At 47.8% G+C, this 21,763-nt stretch overlaps 1 protein-coding gene across 8 annotated transcripts in view; it reads left to right on the top strand.

Moving 5' to 3' along the window:
- The first annotated feature begins 8,465 nt into the window (after positions 1-8,465).
- The window catches only part of DHRS12 (dehydrogenase/reductase 12), a 58,511-nt gene continuing 45,213 nt past the window's right edge, over positions 8,466-21,763 (top strand). For 4 of the 8 annotated variants that reach the window (XM_055244847.2, XM_063619264.1, XM_063619265.1 and 1 more), the window contains exons 1-4: positions 8,480-8,589; positions 13,016-13,149; positions 14,776-14,858; positions 21,428-21,520. In XM_055244847.2, coding sequence (XP_055100822.1) covers positions 8,534-8,589; positions 13,016-13,149; positions 14,776-14,858; positions 21,428-21,520 — 366 coding nt within the window. In that variant the 5' untranslated portion in view covers positions 8,480-8,533. Of the gene's footprint in view, positions 8,590-13,015; positions 13,150-14,775; positions 14,859-21,427; positions 21,521-21,763 lie in introns of all 8 variants that reach the window. The other 4 variants (XM_055244855.2, XM_055244849.2, XM_055244848.2 and 1 more) reach the window with 2 other exon arrangements.

Genomic DNA, 21,763 nt, shown 5'->3' with positions numbered 1-21,763 from the left:
ACAGGCATTAGCCACCTCACCCAGCCCTGTTATTTTCTCTAAGACACTTCCTTCGTTTGTTATACCGGTCAGCTTTTAAAACTTACTACATCGTTCAGAGAAGTAAGCTCTGCTTCATACGCAAAGGAAAAGCAACTGGGTCTTGCTGCTGGTATTAAGAGTTTGCACATACAGCATGTTCCCAAAAAGCCTTGTGACTCAAAACGTCCCTCTGTTCTGATCACTTCCTACTTACCCTATTGGTGAGGGAGGGGTCCCTGTCCTAAATAGTGGGAGAAGCCCAAATGCACCCCTTCCCCCACTGGACAGATGAGATGGACAGCAGCTTATTAGTCACTAGACTCACTGCTTGGGGGAGGAGGACACAGCATGTTATGCAGGGCCACATGGGGCTTGTACTTGGGAACAGAGTGGACTGGCAGGGGCTGTGGGGGTCATGCCTTGTAGTAACAAGAGGACCAGGTAACCCTGTGTTCCCATGGGAGGATTTTCCTGTCTTGCTTGAGTAATTTCACAGATGGGCAATGAGGTGAAACCCATTAGGTTGGTCCCTGAGTGAGGGGTGGTGACTGACGGGACTGGTCAGGTGAGAGACCTTGCCTGCTGGGTCAGGGGCATGCCTGGTGAGGGCAGGGGAACCCACAGAGGAACTCACAGTTAAGCCCTTGGGCCTCTGTGAGACTCAGAGATGTCAAGGCAGCCCATAGAGTTGTAGGCCTTAGAATACAGCCTCCTAGAGCCACCCCTGCCTTCCTTTGGCCTTATTCCCTGGGTTGTCTAGTCCTGGGTTCAAATCTGTCTTTGAATTTTCTCAAATCTCAATGCAGGAAGGGAGATGTAATCAGTGGTCAGATATACATTGCCAAGGAAGTAAAAAAAATAAAAGTCTTCTTGACCACTAACAGTAGCCAGATCAGAACCCTCACCACCTGCTTCCTGAGAGCAGGCTGGCACATCCTCTTCTCCAGCCTTCCAGTGATTTCCCACCACTGCAAAACTCTTGCCGTCTGATCGGACTCTTGCAAACTGATGTTTTTTACTCTTTATATCTTTTTTTGAGTATTTAAGCTGCTATTTAATACAATATCCTGTAGCCTGTACCTTTCCATGGCCATCAAAAAGAAAACAGAAAAGATAAACATTTCCTACATCAATTTACAGTTTATACATTTGTTTATAAGGAAGCCAGTTTGGGTTCGATTCCCAAGTCACTGGCGAAAGGGGTTGAAGCCCAGATTCCCCTGGGATCCCTTCTGTCAGCCCAGCATCCCCTCCCGCCCCCAGCAGCAGGTGCTGGCGCTAATGGCGCACACCTGCACCCTTGTGTGGGGGCCGCCTTGGTTGACTGGAGCCAGCTGGAGCCTGAGAGTTCTCCCCCTCCCAGTTCACCCCACCGACAGCCATAGCTAAGGGCTGAGTCGGGGAAGAGGGAGGAAAAGCCCAACTCCCTTGTTTCAAGGCAGGTCAAACTTGAGGCATTTATGCTCCAGAGCTGCCCGCGGGATCAGGTGAAAGCAGGGCTTCGTGGAAAGCCACATCCTTTCCCAGCGCTTCCCTTTCCCCAGTGCTTCCTCCCTTACCCTAGTGCGTTTCTCCCAAGACCACACCCTCAACACATCCCTTATCCCAGAGCTTCATCTCAGACTCTGCTTCCAGGGAAGCCGGCCTAAGCCAGGGTTATTTCTCCACAGCTGGAAGCATGACATAAATTACTAGTATATCCCCCTTTTACAACCCTTTTTATTTTCCTAAAATGACGATTTTAAAGCTTTATTTTTATTATAAAAGTGATTCAAATTGTGTCAAAGAGTATGAAGTAAAAAGTAAAAGATTTGAAGCACCCCCCCAACTCCCGGTCCCTAAAAAGGTACCCAGTGTTAATTCTGTAGTATCCTTTTGGAATATGTCTATGTATCATTAAGCATAAATGTATGTACTTTTTACATACATTATGTCAGACTAGGCTGGGCGCGGTGGCTCACGCCTGTAATCCCAGCATTTAGGGAGGCCAAGGTGGGCGGATCACGAGGTCAAGAGATCGAGACCATCCTGGCTAATATGGTGAAACCCCGTCTCTACTAAAAATACAAAAATTAGCTGGGCCTGGTGGTGTGTGCCTGTAGTCCCAGCTACTTGGGAGGCTGAGGCAGGAGAATCGCCTGAACCCGGGAGGCAGAGGTTGCAGTGAGCCGAGATGGCCCCACTGCACTCCAGCCTGGGCGACAGAGCGAGACTCCGTCTCAAAAAAAAAAAAAAAAAAAAGAAAAGAAAAAAAAAATTATGTCGAACTATTCATATTATTCGGCAAGCTGCATTTTTCTACTTCCTGGATCATGGATTTCTTTCCATTATCAGCGCAGAGCTCTGCCTCAAACACGACTAATGTGTTTTCATAGGACTCATTTTAAGAGGCACATCCTCTGTAACTTGCCTGGTCCGTCATTTCTGTGAATCAAAATGGGAAAAGCAGTAATGTGAAACTGTATTTTGACAAATGAACAGCTGAGAGGTCAGTTTGAGAAACTGTTTGCCATTCCTCCTGTCGTGTACCTAAGTAGGCCCCTGGCTGAACCGGGCTCCTGGGGAAGTTCGTTGCAGGGCCTTTGGATTAGGCACATGATGCACCTGAGGGAGACTCACCTGGACGCGACGACACCTCGAGCTCCTGAGAGGAGAGAGGTTGATTAGGGTGGATGCTATTCTCTATGTTCCCCAGGAGTGTGAGAGTCAACAAAATCCCACCATCACCAAGGAAACCATTAAAAAATCCCAGCACTTTGGGAGGCCAAGGCCGGCGGATTAAGAGGTCAGGAGATGGAGACGATCCTGGCTAACATGGTGAAGCCCCATCTCTACTAAAAATACAAAAAATTGGTTGGGCATGGGGGTGGGCGCCTGTAGTCCCAGCTACTCGGGAGGCTGAGGCAGGAGAATGGCGTGAACCTGGGAGGTGTAGCTTGCAGTGAACCAAGATCGCGCCACTGCACTCCAGCCTGGGCGACAGAGCAAGACTCCATCTCAAAAAAAAAAAAAAAAAAAAAAAATCAAAGCCACCTACTTAAGGACCAAACTATCCTTCCGATATGTGATTGTGTGTATACATACAACTGAGATATATTCGCCAACAGATACAAGATGGAGGCAACACCTGAATATTGCAGAAAGTATAAAATATATTTTAAGTTACATAACAAAAATTAATAATGTACTACAATGAGGTACCATCTCATATGCATCAGGATGGATGCTATTAAATAAAAAAAGGAACGAACTCCAAAGATAACAAGTTGGTAAGAATGTGGTGAGTCGGAGCCCTTGTGCAATACTGGTGGGAACATAACGTGGCACAGCAGCTATGGAAACCAGTAGGGCAGGTCCCCCCAAAATTAAAAATAGAATTGCTATATCACCCAGCATTTCCACTTCTGGGTATACACAGAAAAGAACTGAAATCAGAGTCTTAAAGAGGTATTTGCACACCAATGTTCATATTAATATTATTCACAATAGCTAAGAAACTGAAGCAATCCAGGTGTCCATGTATGGATGAATGGATAAACAAAATGTGGTGTATACACACAATGGAACACTATGCAGCCCTAAAAAAAGAAGGACATTCTGAAACTTGCTACAGCGTGGATGAACCTGGAGGACATGATGCTAACTGAAATGAGCCATCCACAAAAAGGCAAAGTGTGATTCTACTTAGATGAGGTCCCTAGAGTAGTCAAATTCACAGGGACAGAAAGTAGAATGGTGGTTACCAGGGGCTGGGGAAGGGGGCAATGAGGAGTTCTTGTTTAATGGGTACAGAGTTTCAGTTTGATAAGATGAAAAAGTTCTGAAGATGGATCGTTGTGTGGCAATGTAAATGTACTTAATATTGAACTGTACACTTAAGAATGGTTAAAATGGTAAATTTTATGTTGTGTGTATTTTACCATAGTCAAAAATAAAAATAAGTAATGTATTCCTCAGTCCTCCCAAGCCTCCACAGTCGCTCAATATTAAATAGCTGGCCAGTGCGGGGTCATTTGGTCATTCTATGCATATGCAGGGCCAGGCTGCAAACCCAGTCTCACTCTTAGTGACTGCAGTGCTTAGCACCCAGCTCTGACTGCCACTGGCTTAGGGGTTTGGGAGTGGGAGGAATGCCGGTAGAAAAAAACTGTGGGAATTATAAGCCACCCTGTCACACCCAAGAACAAATCAACCAACCAAAAAAGGGGAGAGGACAGTAGTGGAAGTTTCCAGTCCCACAGAAGTTCCTAAAAGAAGAAACAAGGAGACGCCACCATGGGACACGTCCCTTATCCTTATAGAGAAGGGGTTAAACATGTGGCATCTGGACCCAGACCGTCAGGCTGGGATCCTGGCTCTGCCCCTTTCCAGATGCGTGTGATCTTGGATGTGCCACTGAAACTCTCTGTGCCTCATTTTCATTTGTAAGGAGATTAAAACAGTGCTTGGCACATAGTAGGTAGAGCATTTGTTAAATAAGAGAAAATTTTCTTTATTTCACCCTCATTACAATGCTGTGAAGACTGTACAGTTATGCTCCTCTGTAAAGGGGAAACTGAGGCTCACGGAGGTAAAGTGTCTTTTCTGAAGATGCCTCAGAGCTGAATGTGGGCCCTCTGACTCTCTATCCCAGTTCTCACCTTGCATCTGCATCCCTCTCCCACCTGTGTAGGTGGCCCTTCTCTTGAGGCCAGTGGTGGGTACGAGGTGGTACAAAGAGTGTGGGTAGGGCAAACTACAACCACCTCACCAAGCAGCCTGCATGCTCTCACGCTACTCCTGCCCCAGGCACCACTAGAGAAAGCCCACGGCTTTTGCACTCAGAACAGAACTTGCTTGCCATAAAACCGAAGCCCTAGAAGCAGGCTGCATGAGAGTTTAAGACAAACACGAGTCCCGTTTGTGGAAAATCACTTTGTCCATCAACTTGGCTACATGGAGGTTGACGACCCTGGCTTCACTACTGCCCCACTTTGGACCCATCTCACTGCCAATGTCTGCAGTCCTTGGAGGGTGCACAGGGCTGGGGAAAGAAGCAGGATCTCTGCGTGTTTTAAATCTAAGTAAGTGATTCATGCACATGGTACAAAATGCAATGGCACAGAAGGCATTCAGTGTAAACTGAGTCTGTCTCCTGCCTCGGCTCCCCACTGCTGAAGTTCTGGCCAGAGGCCCACATTGTGATTAGCTTCTTGTGAAAGGAAGGAAACCCCTAAATCGAACTGATTTGTTAGGTAGGAAGTTGGTTCAGATGGGCAACAGACAGCCCTGGGGCAAGCCAGTCTGTAAAGGATGATGGGCACCAAGGGACATGGGGAGGCAGCCGGAAGGGCCTTTCTACACGGTGACTGTGTCAGCTGCGGAGTGGGGAGGAGGGCGGGCTGGTGTCTACCACGTACCTCTTCCCTGGGCTGCTGCTCTCTTCTGCTAGGAGTTAATGCCAGAAAGCAGTCGCCTTGGGTTTCTGATAAGGCTTTTGTGATTGAGGCTGGGATCCCATGACCCACCCCCTACTTCTTGTCATTAGGAAGAGCCCAGTTCCTTAATCCATGTACAGGCAGGGTCAGCACCTGTGCATGGTCCACACTGAAAAATAAGGATCAGCATCAGAGACCTTCTTCTCCGCTCTCTGCCTCATCATCTCTTCCTTTTTGTTCCTTTCCCTTCGCTGTCATTTCCATTCCCCACCCCCAGTTGTACACTAAACATGTACATGAATGGTGCCTGGCTTCCTATGAGTTTATGATTTGTGGTTATTCATCTTATTAACCAAGTGGCTTTGCCAGGTAAAATATTAAGGCACCATTGCCATTATGACCTTGTCTTCCATGATCTCATTGGCAGCTGGTGTTGCCATGACAACTTGGCTAGAGGAACTGGTATGAGCCTCAGTGGAAGGCGATATGAGCACTGGTGTGTGTGTGTGTGTGTGTGTGTGTGTGTAAGAGGATACAAACTTCTCATCATGTGTATCTGTTGTGCAGAAAGCCATGGATTTCCACACCTTCTGCTTCTCCTTCCATTCTGGTCAAAATTAGCCTTAGGGATCTAAATCAATTGGAATGGAACTCTGGAGGATGGTTTCTTTGTGTGGCTTTTTGAGTGGCAAATTGGAACCAGGAACACAGAAGAAATATTTTAGTGGCTTTCCACCCCTGGGAAATGAAGCAACCCTACCCACTTTGACGTTTCTCTTAAAAGCACCCTGGGCCTAACTTATTTAGCATCCATATGTAATTTTCTTATTAGATGTATAGAAAGTTGGAGCTGAAAGGAGCCCTGGGTGTCACCTAGTCTGGCCCCCTTTTTGTTCAGATGAGAAAAACTGAGGCCCAGAGGCGAAGTGACTTGCCCCCATTTAGTATGCTGCAGCAGGGAAGGTGTGGGCTCTGGAATCATATACTACCTGGCCTCAAAGCCTGGCTCCACCATGTATTTACTGTGACCTGAGTCAAGTTATGTAACCTCTCTGTTTGCTCATCCGTAAAATGGGGATAATAGCAAAAGTAACCATATGGATCAGTGTGAGAATTAAGTGCTATAATCCACAATGCTTGGCACACTTTAAGCCTTCTATACATTTTATCACACAGGTCACACAGGGAATAACTGGCAGAAATTGGACTAGAATCCAGCTCAGCTGACTCCAGTTAAATGGGAACATTCCCCTGTGACCTCCATACTGCCCTTTGTTTGTTTGTGTGTGTTACTTGGCATCCAAGTGAGAGTGGAAGCTCATTTTGAGACAGGGTTTGGCTTTTCCTAAGACCTCCTCTTTAAGTGTATATAATGTATATACTAACTACCTCGTGGATGCTTGATTTGAGGCTAACACTGGACACCTCATGCCCTCATGGAACATTTCTTGAATGTACACTGCATGGCTGTAAGTGCGGGGGAGAAAGGAATGAGAAGAAAACTTAAGGAGGGAAACGAACACTTCTGATCACTTCGTATGAAACCAAGCTCTTTATAATGAATGCCTTTAATCACAACCACCCCATGAGGTGCGCATATTCATTCCCATTTTACACATTAAAAAACCAAGACCGAGGGCGTATGCAGCATGCTCAGGTTCACCTGGCTAATGCAGAGAGCTGGGTTTGCAGCCACACTTTTACTTCAAGGGGCTGCTGACACCCTCCAAGAGACTTGGTGGTTCAAAACTATTTCTCATCCCCTCTCTGTGAGCCAAAAGCCTATTTCCTGAGGTGGTCAGAGAGATTCAGAGCAGATTGACACCTTTTCCATCACTGACACAAAGAGGAGGGTATAAAAAACAGTATGCAGCCCTGGGGATCTAAAATATTTTCCCAGCCAAATCGGACAGGCATTGAAAGTCACACCAGGCTGGGTGGTTTTACAAAATGCCACTTGTTTAAATTTCCTTTCATCACTCTGTCAGGAATAACAGCAACGTAGCGGAGCCTCAGAGTTCTGTTTAGAGGGGCGAGCTGTTCTGGGGAAATTTATTTCAAAAGTTATTCTGAAGGAAAAACTTGCCCACTGTGGGGTGAGGTTGGACAGTGATCCTGTATCCTAGGTAATGAGGCTATTAAAGCAGCTGGTCTCTGTTCAGCTTATGTAAGGGGGCCCAGTCTGTGGACGACTTGGGTAAACCGGTATGGAATTTAACAGGGTGACCAGGAGTGACAGCAGCAGTAAGACCCCCATTTCTAATGTGGCGTTAGGGCTGGAGGTTAGATGTGGACAGGGGTGTCTGAGTCCTACATAATGGGGCTGGAATGGGGCTGGATGACTAGTCTGAGATCTGGGTTCACGCAGCAACCACACTCTTTCTTACACTGTTCATTTGGGCTTGGGTGGAAGGAGGCTGATGAGGATTTGGGGGAAATCAAGGGGCTCTCCCTGGCACTGCATGAAGTCACACCAGGCTGGGTGGCAAAACCAGTGGCAAAAGTCCAGACTTTGGAGACAATTACTTCTCGAGTGGGAGCCCCAGCCCTGCCTCTTGCCTGCAATGTCGCCAATCTGACTGCGCTTGCTGGAGACGGGAAATGTGGCAGGGCACTGCATCCCCCAACACGTGTAGAAACTTAGAGAATGCCAGTTATTAAAATAACCCTTATGATAACACCAATCCGATGCAGAAGTCTTTTAAATATCATAAGCCTCGTCGTTTTATTCCACATGGTTTTCTAGGTAACCAAACTCTAGCAGGTGCGTTGCAGGGCCACCTTCGCATCCCGGCCATGCCCAGCAGGACGGTGTTCTCTAAACGGCGCTGATGCCCGATTTCAACCCTGAGGAGTCTGCGGACCTCGACTGCAGCCCCCACCAGGGCCGGTCCGCCCTCACTCCACCCTCTGAGGCTGGGGCGGAGTCGACCGGCCGGCCCTGAGACACTTCGCCTTCCCGGTGGAGCAAGGACCCGGAAGCCGCGGCTCTTACATAACCCGGATGATGTCAGGGCGGGCGACTCCCGGGGGGCGGGACCAGGGCGGAGGCCGCGCCAGGAGCGCGGCGGGGCTCGGCGTGCCGCGCTCCCGGCATGTCCCTGTACCGCAGCGTCGTGTGGTTCGCCAAGGGGCTGCGCGAGTACACCAAGTAAGGCGGCGCGGCTGGGCGCGGGGCCCCGGGCTGTCACGTGGCCGTCTCGGCGCGGGCGAGCGGGGTTGGCGGGGACGCGCCCGCGGCTCCTTCGCCCTCTCGCTGGGCCGACTGAGTCTAGAACGAGGGGAGCGCCCGCCGTCTAGCGACCCGCGGCTGGGCATGGAGCAGTCGCCAGATTCCAGCTGCTGAATGCCCGCGACCGAGACTGGCGCCCGAGGGGCGGGGCTGTGGCGCGCCCAAGCCCAGGGCCGTCCCACTGACGTCAGGCGGCCCCGGCGCCAACGAGCCTCTTGGGCGTCACCTCGGCGCCCCGCTGGGTGTGCTCCTGGAAGTGTCTTCGTGGTGCTGCTGGCGGCGTCAGATAGGGCTAGATCGAAATCGCTAGCCAAGGCTCTGTCCTAGTGCCTTTGGGTGTGTTTCCTTTAAGAAGATGCAGCACCTGAACTGCGACGTTTGGCTCCAGCTGGAACTTTCCAGCCTGGGTCTCCAGCCAGTGTGGCCTTGCACCCAGTGTGTGCTTCTGGGGAACGGTGCGTGGTGGTTTCGTCGCTCCGTGACCACGCTCAGTGTGCCCTAGTTGGCTCTCCATCTCACTGTGGTTTTAAGAGGTGACAGGTTCCTGTGACAGAGGAGAGTTGGAGGTTTTCTCTTAGAATTGATTAGGCTAACCGCTGGTTCTCAACCCTGTCTGCACATCAGAATCACTGGGCGAGAATTCAAAGTACCCAGTTTTCAGGCCCCATCCCTACAGATTCTGATTTAGTGAGTCTGCACAGGGGCCTGGACTGGCATTTCATCCAAATGCCCCAGGTGATTCTCACCTCTGAGAGGCTTCTCCCTGCACTGGGGCTTTATCAGTTCCCACGGCAACCTGGCCAGCACTCCTAGGGGAGGTAGGAGTTGCAACTCCCTTCTCTTCACCCGACATCGTTTTGGAGAAAGTTCAGCTCTGTCTCAGGAGCCCATGCTGCAGAGAATGGTGGGGAGTGTAGCCGTGAGCCCTGTCCCACTGTTTTTAGGGGAATACAGTGGCAGCCTCTTTCTTTCAAAGGGGTGTCCTCTGGCAATGACCATTAATTGCTGGATCTTTCCACATTACACAGCACGAAAGCTTGAGTCAGTTTCCAACCCGGGGTGGGCCCCGAGGAAAGCAGGCTGTAAAAATTTCTCCCAGGACTCTTTCGCTCGATTTCCTCACCTTGAGGGAAGGTAGAAGTGAGGCCAAGGGGCCCAATCCACCACAGATTGGTGGGGGTAGGGAGGGGAGGGGAAGGCAGTTGGCATAGTTAGATGGGTCTTCCTGCTGTTGTGGATTTAGTGAATAGGAGAGAAAAACAACAACCTTGTTTTGACTTCAGTGTGAGAGTGCGGAGTTAGAGTTTACAGCGTTTCTCTTGGCACAAGGATTTTTATAAAGCCTCCCTATGTTGGGCTCCTAAGGCAGGAGGATCTAATCACTGTTTCCTAAACTTTGCTGAACCTAATAATTCCCTGGGACAGTTTTAAACAGACTCCTAAACCCTGGGCAAGTGTGGATGGGTCCTAAGCAAATTTCATATTTGGGTAAATTGAGGGTGTGGGGAGACACGGATACCTGCCAGCTTCCTCCTCCCCATCCGGGTCACCTCAGCTTCAGGAAACAGTAAGTGCAAATGTCCTCTCAGCTTGAGTCAAAATCACCGGCAAGGCACATGAAACCACAGGTTGCCAAGCAAGCACTTCTGAGCCAGTAGGCAGGGCATTTCCAACCGGTTTCCAGGCGATGCTGATGCAGCTTGTCTGGGGACTGCCGTTTGGCACCGAGGCTGGGTGTTGAAGAATGGAACACCCAGCCTTTGGCTTGATCACCTACCTTCTGGTGACCTTGGGAAAGTCGTGTGTGTGTGTGTGTGTGTGTGTGTGTGAAAAATAGAGACTGATATCTAGAGTTTGTGAAAATAAAATGCTTCCCCAATAAGCGGCAGAGTACATAAAAGACAAGTCTTATTAACAACAGATCGGACCAGGATGGAATTCTTGTATGGAAGGCAAGATCCAAGGCAGAGGACAGAGGGCGGGGACATGTCCTGCAGGCCAGGCTGGTACTGCCCGCTTGGCAGCACTCCCAGTCTGGAGTTTGAGGAAGAGGTTTAACCCAGAGGAGCCAGCCTCAGCAAACATTCGTCTCTAATACAGATCAACATGGAGTCCAGAGGCTAATGTCCCCTCTGGCTGGGTATCAGAGAAAAGCCTGTCAGCTTCCTGCCCCTGGAGAAGGGCTCTTCAGGCCTGTTCCCTGTGGACTGCTTTTTTTCTGGCTCTATTGTATTTGGGAAGTTCTCACTCATTCCCCACAATGCCTCCTCCTAGCTAAGCCCCTATTCACTGACCCAGGCCGTTGCCTCTCCTGGAAAAGCCTTTCACAGAGATTCCAGGGCTCACGTCTGTGTATAGGGGGAAAAAAATCTTCCAGTTCCCTCTTTGTAGTTTAAAATGCTCTCAAAGTCCCTACTGATTTGAAGGCTTGGGAGCCAAATGAGCTCAAGTTTGAACATGGACGGTACAGTCATTATTAATAGTGATAATCATAATGTTGTCTGGGTACGGTGGCTCATGTCTGTAATCCCAGCATTTTGGGAAGCCGAGGTGGGCGGATCACCTGAGGTCAGGTGTTCGAGACCAGCCTGGCCAACATGGTGAAAACTCGTCTCTACTAAAAAATACAAAAATTAGCCGGGCGTGGTGACAGGCCCGGTGACGGGCACTTATAACTCCAGCTACTCAGGAGGCTGAGGCGGGAGAATCACTTGAACCGGGGAGGTGTAGGTTGCAGTGAGCCGAGATCGTGCCACTGCACTCCATCCTGGGCGACAGAGTGGGACTCTGTCTCCAAAAATAATAATAATGTCAACTGCAAATTATTGAGCTCCTAATATGTTCCAAGTGCTGTCATAAGTGCCTTACACACGGCATCTCATTTAGGCTTCCCAAGGGGTATATCTTATTATTCCCTTTCTGCAGATGAGGAGATAAGAGTTCAGAAAGATTAAATCAACACACAAGATTGCACAGCTAGTAAGAGGCTGAGCTGTGACTTAAACCCAGGTTGTTCAAGCCCTTGTTACTGATATTTTTTAGTTTCAAGTCAACCTTTCAGGAAGGCTTTGGAATAAGAAGTCTTGCTTGCCACTCAGCAGAAGCAATGGGTAGGGTGTTCTCTAAGCTGCCCTGCATGTTCTGGTGAGTTACAGATGGTGAACACAGGAACATTTTTCTTGTTCTCTTAAGAACATCTGGCTTGACTGAAACAAGTGGCCATGCCTGCCCTGTGGCAATGACTTTCAAACCAAACCCAAGCACATAAACATCCTTTGGCCACTTCCCTGAGTTCCAGAGCATGTAACTGGCAGTTTGCTGTACCAGGGCATGGGACAGGTACGCCTTTTGTAAACTGTAACAGTTTGGCTACCCTTTTGTAAACATGTCCTGTGGGAGGGCTGTCAGCATCTGTGGAGCCTTGAGATCAGAGTCCCATTCTGCATTGCAAGGGAGAAATCTCTCGGCTCCGTGGGTGAGAGATGTAAGCTCTGAGACCCCAGCCTGCCTGTGTGTGGGCAGAGTCTGCCCTCTGGGCCTCCTCCTGCCAACCCCACCATTCTGCCACCACTGCCCTTAGCCAGTTTCATAGCCAGGAAATACTAGAAGAGTAAAGGTAGAGAGGTATCACAAAAGGAATGGGAGAAAGAAACAGTTAAGGAACTCACAGTTGCATCTATCCAATATGATGCCTTTGTGCAAATCAGAAAAAATACCTCTTCTGCAATATGCTTTTCTGCCACCTGCCAGAACATTATCATGATGCAGATACAAATTTCCCATCATTCTGATCCGAATGGCACTTCCTAGAGCTGTGCAGTGCACACCTTGTGTCTCTGAAGGAGCCTTGGCTTCCTCTGATGGGTGCAGAGCTTAAATAACTCTACCGTCGTCCTCCTTTATTCCCTGCTTGCAAATCTCCCCCGTTTCTCCAAGTAGGGAAGGATATCTGTCCTGCAATGCAATAAGCACAATGCAAATGGTCTCCTAAGCTTCCTGAAACATGCCCCCCACAAAGGGGAAAAGAGTAATTCATCTGTCAAGGGATTTTTTTTTTTTTTGCCACTCCCCAGGATCGGGGCAGTCAGAGGAAGACAATTTGGATGCCAGAATGTTGGAATTTCCAATATTTCCAAAAGTTTGGGAAGATCAGGGTCCAGGAAATGCAGGCCCTGAGATAGTGGTGTTTGCAAGAGCAGGGAGGGTCAGGGAGAAAGGAGTTTCGTGATGTGTTGGGAGAGGCGGAGAGAGCAATAATGCCCATCCTAGAATTAGGCTTTCTCCTGCAGGGGTTTGTGTTCCCCACTCCTTACAGCTGGTCTTCCCGTGGGTCTGCTCTTTCTAGGAGTGGCTATGAATCTGCATCTAAAGACTTTGTCCCTTATGACTTGGAGGTCCAGGTTCCTGGAAGAGTCTTTTTGGTCACTGGAGGAAACAGCGGCATTGGCAAAGCAACTGCCCTTCAAATCGCCAAGCGAGGTAAGCAGCTGCTAACACGTGTGTCCACTGAGCCCCACGGCCAGATTGCGGCTGGTCCACACTGAGCAGGGCACCCTGTGTCACAGGCAGGTCAGGAAGTCCTGGACGGCGATCCCGTGGTTCTGGGCACAGCTGCCAGCTTTCTGAGTTTTGAGCTAGAGGTGGCTAGAGCAACAGAAGCCCTTTCCTCAACACTTAATTAATTCACAGGCGAGCTTGGGGTCCTGCGCACGTGTTCCAGTGTTTTCTGATTAAGAACAGCGAAGGACTCAAGCAAACCCTGGACATCAGAATCCCCAGTGGAATTTAATTAAAAAAACAAAACAAAACATGAACACCTGGTCTCTAACTCATGTCTTCTCAATGAGACTCTCCTGGGGTGAGAGACAGGGGGAGGGGGAGCCTCGAAGTCCACTGCAGTTTGGATGTGGATGGTAGTTATGAACCAAGGCCCCCAAAATACCTGGAGAGAGGAGTGCTTTGAACTAAACTTCCTCCTTGCTGGGGTCCAGCCTCCAGGGCTAGAGCAGCCTCCCACTTCCCTCCCCTAACCTTGACTATAAAGAGGTGCTTCAGGTGCCCTGTAAAGTCTTCAGTCAGCAGAAGTCTTCCTCCTGGTAAATGCCAGAATTTCCTGCATGAGCTCAACGATCCTGGGTCACCAGATGGCTCTGCAGTGGCTAGGAAAGTTTGCTGCATCTCTCCAGAGCCTCTTCAGGAAGAATGGATGTTCCAGCAGAAGGTGGGGAACTAGGCTGTGAATTTATCACTTTTTAAGATGCTGAAGATGTTTTCTTTTTTCCTCTCTATAAATCCAAGTTAGGCATTTTTCAGGGGACTATTATATCATTTGAAGCTTTATTTAATTATCTGCCAAGCCAGGGAGAGGATTAATTGCATCTTAGCAGCTGGGAAGCACTCTGAAGTGTGGAGAGGAGGAGAGAGAAGAGGGGCTAGTGTTGTGGTTAGCCTGTAGCCTCCCATGAAACACCCCATTTAATCAAGTGGGTGATTTTTAGTAAAGAAAGCAGACTCCATAATGATTCGTTCTTAGCTTCCATGGGGAAGGCATTCTGCTTTAAATTGACCTTGATTGATGATGGTGTGGCATTTGCTGGGATAATATGAGGGCTGCTGATGGATTCAACATTCAGTCAATACTTGAGTCTCTACTACATGCTAGGCAAGTGGCTGTCTACTTTGGCTGAACATTACATCACCAGGGGAGCTTGTAAAACATACCCAGGCCTGGGCCTATTGCCTAGATCTTTAAAAGCTCCCTAGGTGAGTCTAAAGTGCAGCCAGGTTTAACACACCTGGGTCAGCTACTATGCTAGATGCTAGGGAGGCAGATGTGACCCAGATCAATGTTTCTTATCCTTGATGTGTTCAGGCCCTCAAAAAATCAGGATGTTATTCCAGATGCACTGTCAACACAGATAGGCAATAAGGTTCCAGTACCTCCTTCACGATCACCCTTGCTGCTCTTAACTCTGGGAACCACCTGTCTAGGTTTAACAGAAGAGTGTCAGTTGTGAGCCCGTATGTCTTCATTTTTCATTAGGAAGAGCTGGTTTCTGTAGCGCTCGCTGTTAACTCACAGATGGTTTCATTGAATTCCACCAGGTGGCACAGTTCACCTGGTTTGTCGAGATCAAGCCCGAGCAGAAGATGCCAGGGGTGAGATCATCCGGGAGAGCGGTAACCAGGTGAGCAGCTCGTCACCCCTCCTGCTGGGTTTCCTCGCCTCCATGGTCAGCTGTGAGCAGGCTGGACTCCTGCCCGCTTTCCCTGGGTTGAAGATGGCCTGTGTTTGTGCTTCTGCTTTGGAAGCAGCCTTGGCCAGCAGAGAGCTGGGCCCTGCTTTTGGATGGCTAGGTTTGACAAAGGGATAAGTGGGGGTACTGAGGCTTGACTGCATGGTCCTGAGCTGCCTGTGAAGCCAGCAGAGGCCAGCAGGCAGAGGCCCATTACACTGGACAGTGATACTTGCAGGCTCCTCACCTCAGAGGGAGCCCACATCAGCAACACACAGCAAGGGTCACCCGGGTGCCACGGAGCCATGCATTGACCCTATGTCTTCTAATAAAGAGAAACACCGGCAGCATTTGGGTCTTGATGAGAGCTGCTTTCTGACACGAGCTTTCAGAGCTGCCTCGCATTTTGTGGTCTTTCTCTTCTGAAAGAGCTGGAACCAGGATTGGCTACATAATTAGTGAGGATCAGTACAAAATGAAAATGCAAGACCCTTGTGTAAAAGTTATTTAGAATTTCTACACAACAAAGGCAGAACATTAAACCAAGCTTGAGGCCTTTCCAATCGCAGGGCCTGTGCAGCTGTATAGATCATATTCCCGTGATACATCGTGCAGCCATAAGGCTGGCCCTGAATGGAAAACCCTGACCCCCAAAAGGACCCTCAGTCATGGCTGCTCGCTCACTGTCACTAAAGAACATCCTCATTCCATTCCTACCTCTTCTCTAGGAGACCCCACAATTGGAGGGCCTGTAGGAGGGGAGCTGGGGAGGGACAGACAGTACCCACCCTCAGGCATGGACCCTGGCCAAAGAGAAGAATGCCCCTGTCTAGGATGGAATATTTTGCATCGACTTTGAAATAACATTTTCACACCAAGTGTCTGTTCCTTTCCCTTTCTCGTGGAAATCCCCAGTCTCATGCCATCAGGTGCCTTACGGAGGCTTAGTGCTGGCGGCGAGTGTGAGGGTCTCTAAATCTTCCTCTAATGTCTGCAAGTGCCGCTGCGATCTGCGGGCTGCAGTTCTCGAGACTGAAAGCTGGCTGTCTGCCTGCTGATAACTTTCAGTGGTGCTGCTGCAGGATGCAACAAGAATACTAATCTCAGGCCGCGGGCAGGAGGAAGTTTGCCAGGATTCCAGCCTGCTGTGATGTGGGCCACAGGCTTTAAAAAGTATATTTAAATGGAAAACGATGATAATATGGATCTGTTTGGCTTATATCTAATTCCACCATGTTTAGGAGGGATAGAGAGCTGAAAAGGGGAGCAAGCATGTTCCTGCACTGGGGAGAAAGCAAACCCTTGCCTACTGCCTTGCTCAGCTCCATACAGATACACTCGGCGGGATTTGAATGCACACACAGGACATTCACTGCTCTCTCGGGTTTATAAGTGGCCTCCAGTACTCAGAGGTGGAGCGTCCAGGATGAGGGTACCTGTCTGCTTATGCCAGTGTCTGTGGTTTCCCTGACTCAGTGTCTCCTCCAGGCTCTGCCAGGGATCAGCTGCCCCCTCCCTGCTTATGAAGAGGCCTCACTCCACAGCTTCATCTGGTCTACCTTTGGTAGGCAGCCCACACACAAAAGTACGGTATGAAGGAGAGAGTTGGGCTCTGATACGAGTCCTGATTTTGCACTTTCTGGCCTGTGAGCTTGGGCAAAGTTCTTAGCTTCCCTGAACCTTCATTTCCTCATTAAAAAATAGGGGTAACTTGACTTTATTAGTTTTTTAACATGTATTTAAGGGTGAACCGTATGCCAAACAGCTGGAGACACAGTGATTGGGACAGACACAGCCCCAGACAGTCTTGTGCAGGATACAAGTGATTAACAAGCAGTTTCCTTGAAGTGTGTGTGCCTGCCCTGGGCCTGGCCACCATGCTGTGTGTCACAGTGGGGGTGGGTTGGGGGACAAATAGTATGAACCCCAAGGTATGTGTTTCTTCAGCTCCTACAACCAGACAGCTTTTGGCTGGGTTTGGCCAATGGCAGTTATTAGAGGAAGATTGGTAGGTGCAAGGAAGGGGGGAATTGAGATATTGGCTTCCCTGGTGATGGCTGAATCTCCTCTCTGGTTCTTCCTTCTGGTTCCCGGGCTCAGGCCACACTGCGTTCTCCCTTTGTTCCTTGAGCCTAGGGCTGGTGGTAGTTTCCTGTTGTTACTAATCTCTGGGTTACTTCACCAATCCTGGTTGAATTCTCACCTTCCTTAATCACCTGGGAAATCAATCCCTGCATTCAATTCCCTCTGTTGAAAGAGGTGTCTGTTAGACGTTACTGAAATAACATGATGAGGGCTACAAGATGGGAACCTCAGGGTATCCTAAGAACAAACAGCTCTCAATCAATAGAAGTAGCTACTATTATTATTGTTGGTATTATCATTATTGTTTATACTAATATTACCACTCCCAACCTTACATTCTGTGCTTCAAGTGTGTTCTGTTTAATCAGTGCTTAGGCCCTGTTCAGTGGGAGGTGGAAGCCTGCAAGCCCCCAGAAGCAGAAGAGATGTGTGGTAGAGCTGTGAGGGCAGTGGAGCAGCTGGTCCTGCCTGCATGGTTGGGTGAACATCAAAGAAAGAAGGTCCCTTGGGCAGGAAGGTCTGGGTGAGGTGTGCAGCAGGCCAGCTGAGCCAGGGAGCGCAGGCACCAGGTAAGACTCAAGGTCACGTGGGGATCTCAGCTGCTTGTACACGCTGGCTTGGTAAGATCAGGTGTTTGGCCATATAGAGAGGTGAATATCATGCCGAGGTGATATTTCAGAGAGGTCATATGTGGCTTAAGCTTGGGGAAAGGAGTACTGGTTACTGTAGAGCAGACTCCTGGCTCACTAGTCCACTGGACACTATGCTCCCAAAGGGCCTAGGGGAGAAACAGGGTGGACCTTTTTCCCCAGGCTTCTGGTTGCAGTTCAGCCGCACCTTACTACATGGCTCCAGACTTTTGTCTAGCAGTTATCTCCATGGGTAACATTAAACAAACAAACAAACAAAAAAAAACCTTCTATTTTATTTATTATTTTTTGAGATAGGCTCTCAGGATTTTTGAGATCGGCTTTTTGAGATAGGCTATTTTTGGGATAGGCTCTCACAGTTGGGATTTGTCTGATGTCTTCCTCATGATTACACTGGAGTTATGGGTTTTAGAGGGAAAGATCACAGAGGGACAGGTGCCTGGGCAACGTTTTTCAGTCCTGCAGGCCTCCTGATGTGGCTGGAAGGTTCTGTGAAAGCACTTATGTCTTGTAGGGGATTGACTCCATCAACATCACACACCACGATAAAAAACGGGTTTTGACTCTCTAGCTCTTCCAAGCCAATGTGGATTTCTAGCTTCTTGAGAATGGTTGATTTAGCTTCCCAAGACCTCAGTGGTTTTATAAAATACCACCTCATTTCTCCAGAATGACTTCTACCTAACAAAACACCTCCATGCACTGTTTACTGTGCTCATTGTGGGAACTGCTCTGATGGGAGGATCAGTCCCCATGATGTCACCTCATGACTCCTGGGTCACACAGCCGCTATAGATGGTGGCTCGTCTGCAGAAAGGGTCCCAGTTGAGTTTTGTTTTGTTCACTTTCAGTAACCATGCTTGTATCACAGTGGGGCCCAGTGGCTCCTAAGTTGAGCCTTCTCATTGTGTGGCTCCGCAGATTGGGACTTTTACACACATGCACCTGTTTCTAGTTCCTTCTCCTGGCCACAGCAGACTGCCGGCCTCTCCTTCTGGGTGCTTTGTGGCCTCCTGTTTTGCCTCAGAGGGACACAGATGATTTCCTTCCTCTTTTCATGTGCTTCATGTCACCAGCTTCTCTCTTCCCTGCTGCTACCTCCTTTTCACTCTGAGACATCTCAGGCGCTTCCAGGAAGCTCAGAGAACTTGTGGAATGTTTAAAGCAGAATTGCTTTTAGTTCACTTGAATTTTGTTGCTGTTTTAACCTGGATTTTGTATACATGTTATACAGCGCTTTCTGGTAGGAGGGAGTTTTAGGGTGGTTGCAGACAAGGCCTCAAAATGGAAGGATGAGGTGTCTAGGCTCAGTTTGCAGTCATTGGTACAGGCTCCTGGCTGACTCAGATATGACTCAGCAGCCTTTTTCGCTCTGGCTGGGTGAGGGCCTTCACAGACATTTTAGAAGAGAATAGCTCTGTACAGACAACATTTTTCCTATCCTTTGAAGGCAGAGGAATATTCAGTTGGGCCAGGCTTAAGCTGAATGTGGTGTTCAACCTGACTAGACTTTCTGAGTCATGAAAATGTGGAGTTGCTTTGTCTCATTTGTCTCAGGTGAGAAAACAATATGTTTTAAGATGAGTAGAAATAAATTCTGACTACAGCTTTGAGTTTTATAGCTTGATTAATGGGGAAACTCAGGCAGGGCACAGAACTTCTCTGCTTTGTCAAAGGAGTTGTGGCTCTTGCTGAGATCCTCGTCTGTAGGTTCAGTACGTAGGTGCCCTCTGCCTTGGGTTAGTGATAAGTCACGTATGTCCACTGATGCTCAGAGAGGATGCCGTTGCATTCATTGGATGCTAAGAATGCAAGTTTGGACTTAGGTACTGGGTACAGAGAAAAAGGTTTAAACAGCCAAGGTTTGTTAGTCAACTACCATGCCTATGACTGTGTGTAATACCATAAGGAGAAACGGCGCATTAGACAGGGTCCCTTACTCATGGAGTTCTAAGCCTCCTGGGGAGGTGGCTGTGTCCAGTGATAACCATGATACAAGGCAGAGATTGAAAAGTGTCATGAGCAAGGACTAAGGGTCACAGCAGAAGTTGTCATCTTATTTATGATGTGCCTAAGATACTGTCTGAAGAGCAAACTTTTGACCAAAAAAAAAAGAGCAGCAGGAAACCCTGACATATCCATGCAAAGGAAAGTTATGTAGTCATTAAAAGGAATAGGGTGGATTCATATATAACAAAATCATCTCCAAGACCTCTTGTAAGTCCTACAACTCAATAGCAAAACAAACAAACGACGACGCAACTTATAACCCGATTTGAAAATGTTCTAAGGACTTGAATAGACATTTCTCCAAAGAAGATATACAAATGGCCAACACAAGCTGGGCATGGTGGCTCATGCCTGTAATCCCAGAACTTTGGGAGGCCAAGGCAGGCAGATCACTTGAGGTCAGGAGTTCAAGACCAGCCTGGCCAACATGGTGAAACACCGTCTCTCCTAAAAATCTAAAAATTAGGTGAGCATGGTGGCATGCACCTCTAGTCCCAGCTACTTGGGAGGCTGAGGCAGGAGAATCACTTGAACCTGGGAGGCAGAGGTTGCAGTGAGCCAAAATCATGCCACTGCACTCTAGCCTGGACAACAGAGTGCAGTGGCACTCTTTTTCTCAAGAAAAAACAAACAAAAAACAAATGGCCAACACATATATGAAAAAATACTTTCAATGTCAGTAGTCGTCAGGGAAATGCAAATCAAAACTAGAGTGAAATATCACCTCACACCTCTCAGGATGCTATTGTTAAAAAAACAAAAGACAAAAAATGTTTGTTAGGTTGTGGAGAAATTGGAACCCTTGCACACCATTTGTGGAAATGCAAAATGGTGCAGCCTGTATGGAAAACAGTATGGAGGTTCCTCAAAAAATTCAAAATAGAGCTACCATCTGACCCAGCAATTGCACTTCTGGGTACTTATCCAAGGGAACTGAAATCAGGATCCTGAAGAGCCATTAGCACCGCCATGTCCATTGCAGCATTATTCACAATAGCCAAGATGTGGAAACAACTTAAATGTCCATCAACAGATGAATGGACAAAGAAAATGTGGTACATACCTACACACATTGGAATATCATTCAGCCTTAAAAGGAAAGAAATCCTGCAATGACATGGATGAACCTGGAGGACCTAACCCAAGTTCAATAAGCCAGGCACAGAAAGACAAAGACTATTCGATTTCACTTATGTGAGGTATCCATAGTACTCAGAATTCATAGAACCAAAGAGTGGAATGGTGGTTGCCAGGGGCTGGGGGAAAGGAGAAATGTGGAATTACTATCAAAGGGCACCAAGTTTCAGTTAGGCAAGGTGAATAAACTCTAGAGGTGCACTGTACAACATTGTACCTAGTCGGCATGCTGGAAATTTTGTTAAGAGGGTAGATCTCATATTAAGTATTCTTATCACAATAAAATAAAAAAGTAAAAATTGTTTTTACCGCCGAAAACTAAAAGACATATTGTTAAGTGAAAAAGATGGATGTAGAACAATGCATAGTCTGATCCTATTTGTGTGGTGTATATATATATATATATATATAATATGTATCTTAAAATATATATATTGTATATATAGTATATGCTTAAAATATTTCTGGATGATTCACAAAAAACTGAACAATGGTTTATTTTTGAGGAGTGGGACTGGTATTTTCCATTTTATATCATTTCAAAGTATTTGCTTTTTAAAAACCGTGTACTTTTTTAAAATTAAAAGTGCTAGTTTATATCTTTTTAAAAAGGGTTTTTTTTTTTGCTTTCTAATTTAGAACATTTTTCTGCACATTATGGACTTGTCTGATCCCAAGCAAATCTGGAAATTTGTTGAAAATTTCAAGCAGGAACATAAACTCCATGTTCTGGTGAGCTTTGTAAACATAAGTGGAGAATAAAGTCATGTTGGCCCATTGTTTCCATCTGTGGATGTGGACGGATATGTATGTTTGCATGTCTTTATGGAAGAATCTTAGTAAGACTCTGTTATGCTTGGGCCTGTTCATGGAATCAAGTTTACTCATTGGATTTAAGAGGAGACGCATGTGGTTAGATTAGTGGGGAAACGAAAGGGCCATCCACTGGGTAGGTGTTGTGGGAGGATAGATGTG

Source organism: Symphalangus syndactylus, chromosome 15 (assembly GCF_028878055.3).
Source record: "Symphalangus syndactylus isolate Jambi chromosome 15, NHGRI_mSymSyn1-v2.1_pri, whole genome shotgun sequence".
In the NCBI taxonomy this organism is placed as follows: Eukaryota; Metazoa; Chordata; class Mammalia; order Primates; family Hylobatidae; genus Symphalangus; species Symphalangus syndactylus.
This window is presented reverse-complemented; position numbering and strand designations above follow the sequence as displayed.